At 50.1% G+C, this 16,984-nt stretch overlaps 1 protein-coding gene across 2 annotated transcripts in view; it reads right to left on the bottom strand.

Annotated features, from left to right (window-relative positions):
- COL15A1 (collagen type XV alpha 1 chain) overlaps window positions 1–16,984 on the bottom strand; it is a 103,324-nt gene that overhangs the window by 48,338 nt on the left and 38,002 nt on the right. For both annotated transcript variants that reach the window (XM_070375547.1, XM_070375546.1), the window contains 7 exons: window positions 16,334–16,414; window positions 11,015–11,162; window positions 7,601–7,710; window positions 4,514–4,666; window positions 3,440–3,592; window positions 1,314–1,463; window positions 657–797 (listed from right to left, as the gene is read on the bottom strand). In XM_070375547.1, coding sequence (XP_070231648.1) covers window positions 657–797; window positions 1,314–1,463; window positions 3,440–3,592; window positions 4,514–4,666; window positions 7,601–7,710; window positions 11,015–11,162; window positions 16,334–16,414 — 936 coding nt within the window. The remainder of the gene's footprint in view (window positions 1–656; window positions 798–1,313; window positions 1,464–3,439; window positions 3,593–4,513; window positions 4,667–7,600; window positions 7,711–11,014; window positions 11,163–16,333; window positions 16,415–16,984) is intronic.

Genomic DNA, 16,984 nt, shown 5'->3' with positions numbered 1-16,984 from the left:
ACACAAGCCCATGCCGAGGACTGGCTCTGGGTTTCCCACTTCTAAAAGACAAAGTCACAGCCCTTAAGTAGTGACAACCTCACACCTGTGCACAGAACTTTCCAAACAGTCTCTGACCTGCATTTCTGACTTGACATCACAGCTACCCTCTTTTACAGATGAGGAAACTGAGGCCCCCAAAAAAGGATTTGCCTGAGGTCATATAGTTGCAACCCAGAATTACAGAAACTTGTGTTACACGGCACCTGAAGGTAACTGGACCCTCTCCCCACCCCAACACACACACACCTTTGATGCTTCTATTTCCTTTATAGTCTCTGCCACATCTTATAAGCTTTCTCACCTCCAGAATGGCAATCTCATGACATTTGAGATGGGCCTTTGTAGCTTTCGGCAGGTCTGCCTGTTGGACTCACTTCAGTTAAAGATGTGGGCAACTTGGGACACAGAGCCAGGTGCCCTAGGTTCTTACCTCGTGCTTTATCTCTACAGACTGCAGCTTCCTCATGTGTTCTCTCAAAAGCCCCAATTCTGCATGTTGCAAACCAAGATGAAAACCCACGCCCTTCCCATGACTCTGGCCTTTCTTTCCCTCCTCTGTTAGACTGGCCAAGTCAAATCTTCACATCTCTGCGTGAAGTGAAATCTTCACTTACCGGAGGGGCCCCGCTTTCAGGGGCTACTGAGGGTAAGGGGAGTGGGGGCCCCTCAGGGGGAGTGCTGCCCAATGCGTCTGCCCCAGCCGCAGTAAGGGGCTCCTCTGTCGTGGCTGCTGCTAAGTCTTCATCGCCAGGACCCTGAGAAGCCAAAGCAACATAAGGACTCGTGTCGCCTCACCCACAACGCCACACGCACACTGCTGCTGGGGAGTTTTGTCGACTGTCCTTTGAGTGGTGCTAGCCCAGTTTCAAAGCACTTGCCTACCTACAACTGTCATTACTCCCTACATACTCACCAAAGCACAGATTCACGATCCTCTTCTGAAACGTGCATCTCCTCTAAGCCCTCCTCCCTAGCAGTGCTCACTGCCTCCCCTGATCCCAGCAACGCTGTCTAACTTTGGACCACGCTCTGAGAAAGTTCTCCTAAGACAAAGCTGGGCGTAGTAGGGTCAAGACCAAGCCTGCTCCCCTGACCCCCTCTGCCATGCTCCTCAGTTACATCCTGCCTCCCTCTGTTGGTACCGACCTAAATCCGTGCCCTAATGAAGTCGCCTGTGCATTTGGTTCTGGGAAGGCCAGCAACTGCTCCTGTCTCATGACCCTGACCTCCCTCCCCGCTGTGAGCTGGAGAGGATGCTAGGAGACACCTACAGAAGTGACCCCTTGCTCGGAGGCCACTGTCGGTGTGATGAAAGCCAGGTCGTTGGTGGGGACCCCGCTGGCCTCTTCTTCCTCAAAAGTGCCGAGTGGCACATCTGTTGCAGCTGCTGCTGTTGTAGAGCCTTCTTCACTGATTGGACTCTGAAAGGAAATTGGCGCAAGGGATCATCCACCTCATCCATACCCCGGGTCGCTGGGTGTGTGACTGCAGGGAGGAAACTACTGAGGTCATCAGACAAAAGCATGGCCATAGCTCATCTAGCACCAGCCTCAGTCCACAGACCCCCAGAACTCCAGGCTTAGAATGCACCCCTCAGGTCATCCCCTCCCTGCCCCAGAGTCCCCTCCAAGACGTTTCTGCTGGATGCACATCTTGAGTAATGGGAACTCCCCACCTGCACAGGAAGCCCTTCTATCTCCAGACAGCTCTGCTAGCTTAGTTTCTTTTGAGTAAAGACTGGAACCTGATCCCCAGTTTTCTCACCCTGTGACAAGGGATTTGCCTTTAAGAGGAAGGAAAGGTAAGGGCGGAGGGAAGCAAGGCGAAGAAGAGGAAGAAAAAGAAAGGGCAGGTGGTAGTGATGATTAGTTAATTAAAATAATCCATGTAACCAGCAAGTGGCTTGGGGCGCTCCATCACCTGGTAGGGGCATGCCCTCTCCATTGTAAAGTTTCCTTGTCTGGACATTAGTACCAGAGGTGAAAGGCTGAGAATGAATGTGTGGAAGGATCTCAAAGACCAGTGTTGGTATGTGACAGCCTGACGACCCCCTCCTTTCACGCACCCAGCAAACATCTACTGAGGCCCCAGCATCTGTAGGGATGCAGACAGATCTATGAGCAAGATGTGTGTGCTCCCCAGCCTCACAGAGCCCACAGCCCAGCTGAGCCAGAAATGAGCAATTTACCCAGACTATTCTTAATTACAATTGTGATGAGACCTTCCAAGGAGACATTCAGGGGTGCTGTGAATGTGTCTGACAGGCAGACTTCACAGCCTGGGAGGCGCCTTCCTAATAAAGTGATGTTTGAGCTGAACTCTAAGGATAAGCAGGAATTAAAGGAGGGAAGGAGGAGGAGGAAAAGGTCCAGGCAGATAAGAGAGGGGGGTGGGAGGGTTCTAAGGCAAGGAGGAGTGAGGCATGATCCAGAAATTGAAAAAAGACCAGTGAGGCTGGAGCACTGAGAGCAGGGACAGTGGCCCAAGATGTGGCCCCAAGGCTGGTGAGGCTGAACCCTGCAAGCTGTGGAGGCCAGGTGGGGGAGCAGGGCCTGCAAGGGGAACAGTGGGAAGCCTCCCACAGACAGCTGCCCCCACCAGGAGGAGCTGGGAGAGAGGGTGGAGGTGGCCAAGGGAGGCCTTAGCCATCGTCTGGGCTGGGGATGTGGTGGCTCAATCCTGGGTGCTGGCACTGGAGAAAGGTAGAAAGAGGCACAAGTGTGATATGTTGAGGCAGAAAAATCAACAAGACTTGACACGTGACAGAATGTGGGAAGTATGGAAGAGGGAAGAGAATTCTGGATTTGGCAGCTGGTGGATGAGGACTCCATCATCTGAGACAGGAACTCAAGAGAATAAGGAGTCTAGGTTTGAATCTGTCGAGTCTGAAGGACGTGCAGGACAGCCATTATGACAGTGTTACAGGACAGACTTGCAGTGTCCTTGGATCCTTGCATCCTGCCTTCAGGAGATGGGAGTGTCTCTCCATGATGCCTGAAAGGAGGGTTGAGAAGGCCTGGCCAGGCCATTGGACCATGCCAGGGCTTGCCTGAACCTGGACCCTCCACTGTGCTCTGACCACCTGTGCTTGTGCCCAGAAATGGGCGTGGCTGTGGCCACCATCACCTCCCCCGTTCACACCCAGCACTCTTCCACTCCCGCTCCCAAGCCCTGCATCAGCCCTGCGCTGTCCCCATGCCTCCAGGGGCCACAGCACTCTCCACAGCACACTCATGGGCACCGGCAGACCCCACCTCTGAGGGAGTATTTGTCAGGTGCCCCCTCCCCATTCAGGTTCTTCTGGATTTGCCAGACAGAATGGAGACTGGCCCTCTCAGAAGGCTGGGATCTGCTCCCAGCTGTGACCCACAGCCTTCCAGCACTTTACACTCTTTACCAGAGTGACCATTTCTCCAGGGTCCTGGGTGGGCATAGGAAGGGTCAGTCCCCCGGTGGGCACGCTGCTGGCCTCTGCTTCCCTGGCAATGGTCACGGGCTCCTCGGCCTCCCCTGCTGCTGTCGCTGCTGAACCTTCTTCGTTTTCTGGACCCTGAATAGGAAGACATCACCAGGGCCACCATCACTGACCTGCTGCACTATGGCTGGAAGGAACTGAACTGCCCTCCCTGAGGGCAGCAACCATCATTGTGACAGATCCGATGGATGTTTTCCAGGCCTTTACTCATTGGGATTCTTGGCAGGAGGTGGCATCACTGACTACTCCTACAGCAAGGCAACATTCCTGTTCCAGACCTAGACATAGCCCCCAAACCCACCTGCCTACCTCCCGGCTTGTTTACTTCCTTCTTTCCCCACTTAGGAGTCAAGGGATCTAAGATCCTGCTGTGACTAGGTCACTTCCTCCGAAATGCCCTTCAGTGACTCCCCACTTCTGCTGAGCGTTCAGGTTCTTTTTCACAGCACCTGTGGTCTCAGAGGCCTCTCCAGCTGAGTTTCCCTTCCCCACTGCTCACGCCTGGCCCTGCAGGCATGCTGCACTTGGGTAGGTCTTTTGTGTTCATCTTGATGCCTCCAGCTTCTGCTCCTACTGGCCTACCTCCTAGAACATCTGTCTCACTCCCATCATGAGGCTACTTCTAAACATCCCCCGGTGTCCCCTTCAGCATCCTTTACCCAGAAAGGCCTCCTGGACCCCCAACTCTGGGTTCTGGGCCCCCTTTTTTGTGCTCCCCTGTGCTTTTCCTATCATACCTCTTCCCTCTCTGTCCCCCCAGGGGCTGGATCTGTCCTTTTCACCTGGTGCCCAGCACAGCGCAGTACTCCACAAACACCTGCTGAGTCAGTCAACAGAGGCCTGGGCCTCCAAATCTGAGTCTACTTGGACTTGGCCCCACAAGGCCATCGCTTTGTACTTTGCAAGCCGGTGAGGAAGACCAGTGACTGCTCCCATCCGAGACACCGCCAAACTCCAGCAACAAGTGAAGTAGAGCATGCACTCTGAGCTGCTTACCAGAGTGACCCCCTCCCCGGGGTCCTCAATGGGCATGGAGAGGGTCAGTCCTCCGGTGGGCACGCTGCTGGCCTCTGCTTCCCAAGCAGTGCTGATGGGCTCCTTGGCCTCCCCGGCTGCTGCTGTTGCTGCCAAGTCTTCTGTGTATGGACTCTGGGAACAAAGACATCACTAGGGACCAGATCACTTGCCCATAGCCCTGATCAAGATGGCTGTGGCTGGCAATTGGCATCTCTGTATCTTCTTTCCTCAAAGTACTTTCTTATCTATGATGTTGCCCCAGCTCCACAAAAGCCCCCAGAATCCCTTTGGCAGGAGAGACTGCAAGGCCCCTGTGTCTTCCACCTGATTCCAAGCATCTGTTTGCCACACCAGTGACTGGGAGATCGCTGCCTCCTGAGACGCCTGCTCGGGTACTAGACACTTCAGTCCAGCCCCATCTGCCTCCCTGTGACCTCTCCTGCGTGCCCGTCCAGGAGCATAGGAACAGGGTGAGTGTCTTCCCCCACGACACTGCTTCAGAGATATGTAGGCAGAAACCCTGTCCTCCTCAGCCTTCTCAAGACTGGACACCACTCTCTTTCCCTGTGACTCAGTTTCCTTAGAAAATTCACAGGCAGATTCTCTGAAGGTTACACAGCAGGTGCAGGATATGATGAGAGAGAGCAACTTTTGCGGCTCGTGTCACCAAACCAACTGTGCTTTATCTCGGTTTCACAAAGGTTTGTTTTTTAAAAAAAAAAAATATTTGGGTGGGGTTTTGCTCTGTTTCATTGCAGAAAATAGTTCTTTTGATACTAAAAACACTAACCTGATCAGAGTTAGATTTCTTTGCTGAAAGACTTAGAGCCTATAACCAGAATACAGAGAGGAGCATTTCCCAAACCCACTGGGCTACAGAACTCTTTTCCCATATAACATTAAATCCTTATAGAATTATTGTCCCCCAAAAAAAGAGAAAAGATGATGTCATAGGATTTTAACATATTATTGACCAGGGGATTTTTGCAGAAACTAAAGCCTTTGGTTGGCAATTTGTTATATAAGTGAATATTGAAACACTCCAGTCAATAATGTTTGGGCAGCAAAAGACGCATTAATACATCTTTGGTCCATAAGTTGTTAAAATGAGATTTTATTCTGACTCAGTGTCAGCTAAAGTTCCAAAGGGCAAGTATAATTCAAGAGGCTCCAGATAACCTCTGTTAACCTCTAAAAAAAAAAAGAGCCAGACCACGTATGTGGGACATGCACAGAGACAATGAAAGGAAACAGAATCAGTTCTATCCTATCCTATCGATATTTGCCCTCCACCCACCTCCGGGCTATGTAAGAAAAGGGAAAGAATTCATTTAGGGGCTAAGCAATTAGAGAACAAGAATTCCTTTCGGCAGTTTCCTAGTGGCCTAGTGGATGGGAATCAGCCTACCAACGGAGGACACAGGTTTGATCCCTGGTCCAAGAAGATTCCGCGTGCTGCTGGGCAGCTAAGCCTGCGCACCACCACTACTGAGCCTGTGCTCTGGAGCCTGGGACTTCAATTACTGAAGCCCACTTGCCTTCGAGACTGCGCTGCAAAAAGGGAAACCACCACAATGCCAAGCCCATGCACTGCAATGAAGAAACCCTGGCTCATCATAACTAGTGAAAGCAACGAAAACCCAGCACAGCCAAAAATAAATAAATAAACTAAAAAAATTATTTCAAAAAGATTCCTCTAGAGACAATTTTCTGTGTGCTGTGGCTTCCCCCCACCCTCCACCATTTGTTAAGCAGAATACATAGTCCTCGGACTTTGGGAGACAAAGGGACTGGTGTTTGATTCCTCTAGGGAAATACCAAAGGCAAAAGCAGGCAGCCATCTAGACTCAGAGTGAAGAGAGAGAGAGACAGAGAGATAACTGTCCTGCTGTTGCTTTCCTGGTGATAGAATGATAACAACCGCTCCAAAAAGAGCCATTAAAGCCATCCTGAGATGAACTCAACCCACAGGGCCCCGTAGAGGTTCAGGGTGACGAGAGGGTGGAAGCCCAGGAGGAAGTTAAAAGGTCAAAAATGGACTTGGGTCCTAGATCCCTCGCAGGACCTCTGGGGAATCACAAAAGCCCCCATGAGAGAATATTCTAGCAATAAGACATCTTCCCCACAAAAGGCCCAGATCACAGTCTGACCAGACACATAAAACTGTGCCGTTTTCTCCAGATGGGCCAGGCTCTGCAGATGTTGAAAACAGCTGCTGGAGGGTGGGTAGTGATGAGAGAGAGGAGAAAGAAGTAAGAAAATAGACAGGAAGTTCCTGTGCTTCCTTCCCTGCCTGGCTCCTGGTTGTATCTGTATTTTTATTGATTTTTTTATATTATGCTGGACTGGATTTTGGAAATACCTGTGAAAATAGGCTGTTTACCAGACAGTGACTGGGAGAGGAGTGTCTTGAATTTTCGCCCCAGGATAGAGGAAGGAATGAGCTGACACACCGTTCTTAGCAAAGGTCAGAGGTAAGAAGGTTCTGAGTTGGAGAAGGAAATGGCAACACACTCCAGTATTCTTGCCTGGAGAATTCAAGAACAGAGGAACGTGGCAGGCTACAGTCCATGGGGTCTCAGAGACGGACATGACTGAGCGACTAACACAGAGGAGAGAAACATAATATGTTTTAATTTGGCACCCTCCCATGTCCAGCATTTTAAACAACTGGCTTTGCATGTGTAAAAGCCAATTTCCAAACAATACAGTGGACACACTGCAAAAAATCTGATTCTGTCCTGAAGGGGCTCAAAGGGCGGAAGAGGCTGTGCATCTTCACAACAGGAGGGAGTCAGGTTCTGTGTTGAGAGCCCAGTATTCACCTCTGGGGAGGTCTGAGGACCGGCCTGAGCTGTGTCTCCTCCCCTGTCCTGGCACATCCTTGGGGAGCATCTTGGGCCCTGGGACTCCCACCTCCTCTGTACCAGAAAGAGGGAGGCAGTCTCCATGGTGTTCAACTAAAACTCTTGCAGCCTTCTGCAGTGCCCAAGACAAGTCACCATCAGGTCTGAAATAAGCAAGCAAACGTACTACCGACTTACATGAAATTTACCATTCACTCACCTCTTCAGTGACATGAAGGAAGACCCCATCCCCTGAGCCAGTGTCTGCAGTCAGGGAACCGTCCACAGTCTGAACTGCCTCCAGTGTATCATTCAGGATCTCACCAGACCCTACAGGAAGCAGGCATTTTTCAATGAGTAACTGCACTTTGCAAGTGAAAAAGAATGAGGTTTCTTTTCATCTATGACTTGAAAAGATGTTCGTAATACAGGATTAAGAGGGAAAAAGTGCTGCAGAAAGACAGACGCTGAAAGGCAGTATTGCAAGGTGGTTTCAATTACAGGCTCCAGCATCAACTGTAGGGTGAGAACCCAGCGCTGCTGTTTACTAGGCATGTGACCTGTGGCAAGTCATTTAACTTGTGGCTCAGGCTGCTTGCCTATAAAGAAGGGATCGTAATTCCTATCTCATAGAGTCATTTTGAAGATTATGTGTTACAAAGATTAATTAAGCTAACATAAGAAAAGCATTGAGGACGGTGCCTGACATACAGTTAGCGATGGATAAATGTTCATTGTTAGTGTGGTTCTATATTTGTAAAAGGAAAAAAATATACGTATGAGAATACACGCTTCATTATCATTAGATATATCATCATCAATATGTAATTAATATATTATTATACATAACATATAAAATATACAGATACATACATATATATGTGTGTGCAGATAAACCACACATACTAAGCTAAACCACAGTACTTAATATTGGTTTCCTCCAGAGGACAGGAGAGGAAACTACCATTTTTTTGGTTCGTACAACTCTGCATTGATTGAACTGTTACCGCAAGCACATATTTCTTTTGCAATCTAAAAAGCAAATGGAGTCCTAAAGCAAAGAAAAAGACATTAAACTACACAAGTGCTTGCCTGTTATGGGCTAGGTCCCAGGCTAACTCATGCCATGCACTCCTCCCTGGAATCCTCTGGCTGGCCCATCGGTGCTCCCTACAAGGACCTCCCACCACCTCACAGTCGGTGGGCAGAACCAAGGTAGGAGTCCCATGTTTTCAGTCTCCCCATTGTCACCCCACGGCATGTGTTCTGCTCTGATCTGCATATTAGTACCTTGTGATTATTAGTCCCATTTTGCAGAGGAAAAACAAGGTCCCACACAAGAGGCTGGGAGGGGCCCTAAAGCCAGCCATTTACACATATGCTGTGCTCAGCCATATCCCGCGGTAAGGACGGTGTCGAAGGGAGATGCTGAACTATTCAAGGGAAGCTGTGCCCGTGTGCACTTTAAAAAATGGAATGTCCTGGAGTCATCAGCCCCTCACCAGTCACTCTCTCATTCTCCCTACTCTGGCCACCAGAGGGTGCTGTGCAAGCAGCCAGAGGGACCCCAGGCCTCTGCTTCCCAACCCCTTGAAGAATGAAGGTGAGGATGGCTCAAATGTCCTGTGCCGGGATGGTGTCAGCGACCCTTGGAATACAACTCTTGGGAGGCTTTCCCTAGCCAGAGTTGGGGCTCGGGGTCCAGCTCCTTCCTCTAAAGATCTCCAGCCAGCTCTGCTGTTTCCGCTTGGCCTCTGTCTGCCACAGAAGGAATCTGGCAGATGCTGGGAACAGGCGAGCTGCACTCAGACTGGGTCCCACCTCCTACGCACTCACTTCTCAGTCTAGGAGAGGCCTCGCCTCCCAACCCCGCAGTCTCTGCCCTCGCCTTGCTCCTCTCTCTGAGATTCTAATCACGCCCTGGAGAGCAGCATGCGCAGCTCACAAACCACTTCCATACCCGCAGCGGCAACATTCAACCCTCTCATCCACCCGGGAGGCAGGGGTTGTGAATGCTCCCAGTGGACTGAGGAGGAATCCAAAGCTTGGAAAAGTTGAGCAGCTTGCCCAGACAGCAAATAGGTGGCTGAGCAGGGCTTTCGTCCAAAGGGTCTACTCTCAGCCAGCAGTCTTTCCATAGCTACACCCTGACTCCTTGCTGGTATTGTGACTTTATTAAATTATTATACAATTTTTTAAATTCAGTACTGTATACCTTCTCTCACGAACAGACTTCCCAAGTTTACTTGCTAAAATAACATTCATTTACTGATGAAAGTAAAAGTGTTAGTTGCTCAGGCTTGTCTCACTCTTTGCAACCCCATGGACTGTAGCCCACCAGCTCCTCTGTCCAGGGGATTCTCCAGGCAAGAATACTGGAGTTGTTAGCCATTTCCTTCTCCAGGGGATCTTTCTGACTCAGGGATCGAACCTGGGTCTCCTGCATTGCAGGCAGATTCTTCACCATCTAAGTCATTTTTTTAGACTTATAAAATACAGAAGAAAAAAGAAAATGAAAACCACCTATAATCATGCTTACTCACAACATTTTGTTGTATATCATTCTAACACACACACACATACAAACACACACACAGCTCTATGTGGCAATATATAAATAGATATAAGTAACACATATTCAAATTTAGGGTCATAGCACACACATAGTTTTGAAAGCTGCTTTTCCTTCAGAGTTCACCATGACCATGTCCCTGGGTAATTAAATCTTCTGTGTCACCAGTTCCAGGGCTGCATGTGTGAATATGGGGGGGTCTTGCACCTAAATTTCGGTGCTCTGGTGTTGGCTATAACTTACTTCAATTTGAATGGCTACCCCTCTGATAAAGAGCAGAAAATGCAGGTTGATCTCAGGCTATGGGCACATGTCCAGCTGCTGCCTGGGGGATCTGTCAGACCCTGGACTTCTGCCGGGGCTCCTCTGTATGGCTGAGCAATGGTGAGAGCCTTGGATGGGTAACCAGGAGGCCAGGCTTGCTGATAACCTCCTGGGTGTCTGCCATTCTCTGGCCATTCGTTAGTTTCCGATAAGTGCCAACAGGAGTTTAGATGGCCTGATCCTCTGAGAGTCAGTGAGTTTGTGGCCAAGGCTGGAAAGAGTAGGGATTCTGGAGTCAGGCCTGAGTGTTGGCTCAGTTCCACCACTCACTAGCTGTGTGACTGTGGACACGTTGCTCACCTTTCCAAGCATCGGTTTTTCCATCTGTAAAATCCTGGCTAATACTACCAACTAGGAGATGTGTTGTAGGGATTGGAGAGGAAGTATATAACACTTGGCACACAGTAGGTATTTAATAAACAGTCACAGTGATCACAAGCTTTTCACACTCCAGGCCCTCCTAGAGGGGTGGAGTCTGGGGGTTAAAAGTGCTTGGTATCAAGATTAAATGCCAGCTCTGCCATTTATGAGCTGTACAATCTTAGCTGGGTGACATCACTTCTCCATGACTTGACTTCTCCATCTTATTTGTAAGGTGAGGATGATTGCAGCTCCTTACTCAAGGTTGAAGGGAAAGTCAAGTGAGATGCTCCACACACACATCATCTATACATAAACACATCGCCCAGTCATCACTCAACATAACCCACGGAGTATGAAGCAGCTCCAGGGACTTGCCTTGCTCGGGGCTGCTGTGCGGGTCAGCACTCAAGTTGCTGGTTTCCTTGGTCCCTTCAGGTACAGGTTCACCAGAAAGCTCTGCATCCTCAGAGGCAGGGGATGGAGTTGGAGGTGTGTGTATGGGTTCAACTTCTGCTTCTTTAGACTGCAGGGAGGAAAAATGAGACCCAAAAGGATTTACTTGGCATGAGAGCAGGAAAGACGGCAGTGAGTATCACTGGAGAAAACAGTATCTCCACAAAAGCTGAATAAACCCAGAAAGCCTTATCTTGCCTATTGTGTACCTAGGTCATCACTGATCTTCCTCAGTCCCTGAAAAAGGTGCATGTTGGGGTAATTAAATTTTGTTCAGTTTACAGCGAGACCCTGCTACTCTTGGATGAAGCTCTTGGAGCACAGAGATCACACTCCTGTGATCCCTGCATCCCAGGCCAGCACAGAGGAGGTGCTCGGTAAAGATGTGTTAGAGGGAGGAGACAGAGGAAGGGATGGAGGAAGGAAGGATGGGAGGAAGGGGGGGAAGGAGGGTGGGAAGAAGGAAGGAAGAGAGGGAGCGGGGGGAAGAGGGCTGTGTTCAGCGAAAGCTGGATAAATCCAATCCCAGATGTATACTAATAACGCATGCCTATGAAAATAAAAGACAGGTATGGTTTCCTTTCTAGGAAACTTCAGTTTCTGTGCAGCTTCTTCAAAGTCAACCTATATCTTAACCACCTTTGCCAACTAGGAAACAACAAACAAAAAAACCAATAGTTGGAAACAACAATTCAGACATCTAGGTAGGAATCCTGATAAAGGGTAGCAAAGGTCATCCCCAGACCCAGAGTCAAACAGCAGTTCCTGTGACCCAGGGCTCATCAGGGGTCAGACAGTCTCATCATTTTCTGAGCTCAAGGGACTGGGGTGAACAGAAGGATCCTGCTGACCAGTGTTGGGTCTGTGGTAAGAACAGGAAATAACTAAGACATTAAGGTTTCAGGGTAAATTTCTTACCACAACCATCACTTACCTATCCTGACTAATAACAGAAAGCTATTTCCTTAATGTCAGAACCTAGTATATAAATGATGAGTCTCTGGTCCATCAGAACAAGGAAGATTCTTATGGGCCCCATAACTTAGGACTTAATGGTTCAGTTCTCATAATCAAACTCAGGTCAAATCCCAACTCTCCTCTTATTAGCTATGTTATGTTGAGTAAGTCATATAACTTACTGAGCCTCAGCTTCCTCCCCTATAAAATGGGGAGGAATAATATAATAATAATAAAATAGTAACTACTTAAAAGGTATAAAATGCATGGAGGTGCTTGGTACAGGGCCAGGTCCAGAGCATGAGCCCATAAATGGTAGCCATCATCCACATCACTAGATGTGATTTCTCTGGGTATTGATATTAAAGGTAATAATTATGTTTTTGCTCATCTACACTTGTTTTTTCAATTATGAATATGGAATATTTCTGTACTAAAAAAAAAGATGTAGTTTACTGTACTCTAAAGTTTCCAAGGTGAGAGCAAGGATGGAAGGCTTCAAGAAGTTGAGCCTTGAAGAAGAAACCGTTTCAGAAAGCAGGAATGGAGGAAGGCATTGAGGTAAGAAGGGACAAAACACTGACAGGGCCTGAAAACCTGATCTTGGAGAGGGCTGGAGGAGTAGCAGGGGGATGAAGCCTGGGGAGGCAGCAAGAGGGACGGGACTGGCTCTTAGGTGAGAAGTCCGGGCTTGTAAAGGAGCAACAAACAGCATCCCTTGGGTAGCAGGATGAGGGGATCCGGGCAGGTGTGAACTTTAGGGAGTTCACCCTGGTGTTAATGAAAACACGGATCGGGGGTGTTGAAGTTTAGGCCAGGAGACCAGGAGGATGCACTAAAGAAGGCTGGTGAGGCAGGACCAGGAGGGGTAGTGGGAGCGGGACACAGGCACGCTCCCACCCAAGGAGAGGCTGGGAAGAGCACCAAGAAGAACTCCTCATTCCCAGCTGTACAGTGATCCAGCAGAGCAGTAAGCACCTCTGCCCCAGGCAGGTCCTCTCCTCTCCTCTCCCTGCCCAGGGTCCAGGGGAAGCCACTTCACATGGTTCCCTGATGGGGCCAAGAAAGCCCGTGTTTATCCTGGAGCAAAGCTGCCGGTGGCTGGAAGCCAAGTGGCTTCATAAGGGACATGGGATTGGAGATAAGGCAGGTAGGGCAGGTCAGGGTTCAGGAAACACAGGACAGTCAGGAAAGGGTGGGCTAAGCTTAGTAACTCAATGTGGCAAATGCTGGGTTACAGGGAATCACTGACTCCAGCCTGTCAGCTGAAAACCTCTTTAGATAAACTCCCACCAAGGCAGCCATGAAGCCTGGGTTCAAGGCAGAGCTGGTGAGCCAACTCTTGGTGGTCAGGGTCAGGGGTCCTGCCTCCAACAGGCTGCTGCTGGTTTTCAGGGGTTAGTGTAGATGGAGAACCAGCGTGGCCTGTGACAAAATGCGAATGTTGAGTCTTTAATTTTAAATTAAAATGTGGTAATTTGCTGGCCCTCATTCAACACATATTTCTTGAGGCCCTACTGTGTTCCATGGCTTACCTGATCCCTGGGATATGGAAATGAATTAATAAGAAGGGTGTCTGTCCTTGAACTGTTGGACAATCGGGGAGACACAGACCCAGGCACTACTCGCTGTGAGATTACAGGATGGAGAGCCACACGTGAGGAGGGGACCGAGGCCGTGGCCTCCAATGAGGGGCTCTGGACTGGACCCTGAAGGAGTGGGAACTGGCCAGGTAGAGATGGGATGGGGGAGGGCCCGCCTGGCAAATGGAACCGCAGGAGCCAAGGCATGGACGAGGGGTGAAAGGGCCTGGTGTGCTGGGGATCTGTGAGCCTTGGGTGTCACTGGAAGAGAGGTCCTGGATGTGGAAAAGAATCCTCTGCAGAGCTTTGTGTAAGACAGACCCTCGATCTCACTCCATTCATTCATGAATCTGAACGTCTGGGCATGCGCCCAGGCAAGGGGCTTTTTTTAAGACCGACTCCTAGTTCCGCCCACCCCCCACCCCACCCCATACATACACACAGTATAGATAAACACATACATACACACACAGACATATACACAGACATATACACACATATACACACACACACACTCAGGACTCTGATGAACAGCCAGGGCTGAGAACCATAGGGTATTAATTCTAACTCAGCAAAGATAGAGCTTTCCAGAAATGGAAAGGTGTGTCAGCAGACACTGACTTAGCAGGAGGAAGAATGGGGCAGCAGGGACTCCTACCCTAAATGGGGAAGGAGGTGAGGAGGGGCTGGCTTTTTAAGTCCCTGACCGCTCAGGCAGTCCATGATTCAGTCTGAGGGTCATGGTTTGTATCTTAGAGGGTGGCAGGTTGCAAAGGGTGAGGACAGGGAAGTGAGATTCATTCCAAGAGAAAAGCCAGATAGAGAAGGGAGGGGAACGTCTGAGCCAAAGAGGGAAATTCCCCCGTCCTGGGGTGGGGAGCCGGGGGGGGAGTTTTCCAGGGGAGGGTGAAAGGGGGGGCAGTCCCCAGTTTGGGGCTGATGTGACTGACTGTGGCCTGGACCCAGGCTGGAAACCCGGCTCTGCCGCCTCCAGACTGCACATCCTCAGGCAAAGCTTTGCACTCCCGTGCCTCCCCCGGGGAACGAAAGGAAAACACCGCCCTGCGAAAGAGGTTACAGCCGTGCCTGACCCGCCTCCACCTCCATGGCGTCCCATGCTCTTAAGCCCCGCTTCAAGTCTGTCCCTCAGGACCACCTTGGGTTATTAGTCTCTCTGCCCGAGTCAGCCTCACTCCTAGCTGTGAGCTGGTACACTGGGGGGCAGCATCAGACCAGAAAGCCTAGAGGACCATGGCTCTGTGCCCTGCTGCCCTACGTCCTGGACATGCCAGTGGGGTGGCCAAGGGATGATGGGCTCATGGGACTGCAACACTGCTCAGCACAGCTACCCCGAGTCACCACCCAGGCAGGCACCTTGGACCCTTCACTTTCTCCATCACAGCTACCCCCAAATTGGCTGTGGTCCTGGGGGGGCACCCCTGCAACACCACCCCGGCCAGCAGCACAAGGTCATGGCCAAATCCTTGATGGGGCATAATGGGACTTGTGCTTTAGCCTCAGCTCAGCCACACACCCTAGGCCCAGTCTCTTTCCTTCTTTGGACCTCACAGTTTGTTCAGTAGTACCAAGGGCAGTTTTCTGTACATCTCTGAACAGGAAGAGGTGACCGTTAAGGCCCTCTCACAGTAACAGACTCTGGTCCTATTCTGCCCCACCCACACCTCTGTCTCCGGAGGTCTGTGATTTATAGCCTCTGCCTTCTTTCCAGCTCCCTGCTTTCTTCCATCAGAGATGTGTCCATAGACTGAGCCAGACCAGTCTAGGAGATGGCTGGGGCTTCCGTGTTCAGTGACTCAGACACTGCTGGCTGTTTTTATTAGAACAGGCTCCTTGGTGTCTCCACAGTCTGATTCAATGCTTTCAAAACCACTTCCTTGTCTCGGCCACAGGGCACATTCCCAGGAGGGAGGAGGCCCACACCACCGCTGCCTTTCCCATGGGACCAGAAATGAGCTCCTAGGAGGGCTCTCCATCTCACAGGAGTGAGGGCCCCAACTTCCCTCTCATAGCCAGAGCCCCGAACAAGTGCGACAACAGCCACTTCCCTTGTGCCAGGCACTGGGCTGAGACCTTTTCCTTGCACAGCCTCATCAGACCTCGCAAGGACCCCACAAGATAGCACTCTGATTATTGTTTGGTGGAAGAGGGGCTGAGGCTCAGAGAGGCTGAGTAAGTCACCTAAGCTCACACAGCTGGGAGGCGATGGAGCAGAGTTCGCCTTTGGAAAGCCCTCCCCTGGTCACAGCACAGGGTGGCACCTGGGTATCGGCGTTCCCCTACACTGAGTGAAGTGAAGTGAAGTCGCTCAGTTGTGTCCGACTCTTTGCGACCCTGTGAACTGTAGCCTACCAGGCTTCTCCATCCATAGGTTCTCCAGGCAAGAATACTAGAGTGGGTTACCATTTCCTTCTCCAGGGGATCTTCCCAACCCAGGGATCAAACCCGGGTCTCCCGCATTGGAGGCAGACGCTTTAACCTCTGAGCCACCAGGGAATCCCCCTACACTGAGGATTTTGCAAAATGCCCACTGGCCAGTATTTTCCTGACTTCCCCAGGTGAGCTGTCGAATGAAGTCACAGATGTGAGGACAGAGACTTCAGACCAAGTCTGGGTCCTCTTGGACAATGCCTAGCCCTCTAAAAGCTGACCAAGATGACATAGCACAGTACCCAGTACTCACTGGGGCTTGAGTGTAGGTGACTGCTTCCAAGATCTCAGCTACTCCATCCGTCTCCTGGAGCCCGCTGGTCTCTCCAGATGCCTGTGTGGAGACAAATCATGTGGGCAGAGGGGGAGAAAAGTTGATAACTGGGGAGTCATAGAAACAGACTCCTATGGAGAAGCAGGGTGCATGTAAAAGGAAAGATGTAGATGGAGGTGTACAGAGAAAGTGGGGTGAAGGGGAAAGCATGTGATTGAGCTATTCTTTTTGTCTCCTTCCACATTTTATTGCTCAAACAAAAAATACAATCAATGTAGTCTCTCCAACATACCTACTTACATTTTGCCCAAGTGCCCTCCTATCTTGATCAAAAGGCACTCCCTCTGTGCTGACTGTCATCAGAATTTCTCACTGGGAACCACTATATTTGAAGAACATCCTCCTCTTGTTACCTAGTCTTCACAATTAGCCCCCTGATGGCAGCCAGGACACTGTGTGCCATGATTTTGTAACCTGCTTGTGGACCCTTGGATTGTTTCTGTTTGTTCAATATTAATAGCACCATAGAGATGAAGCAATATATACACACAAGTTTTCCCTTCTCTCAGCATCATGGGAATGCCAGGCTGGAATCATGGACTCGAGGAGAGCAAATATTCTCCCAGGGCC

This window comes from Bos mutus, chromosome 8, assembly GCF_027580195.1.
Source record: "Bos mutus isolate GX-2022 chromosome 8, NWIPB_WYAK_1.1, whole genome shotgun sequence".
In the NCBI taxonomy this organism is placed as follows: Eukaryota; Metazoa; Chordata; class Mammalia; order Artiodactyla; family Bovidae; genus Bos; species Bos mutus.
This window is presented reverse-complemented; position numbering and strand designations above follow the sequence as displayed.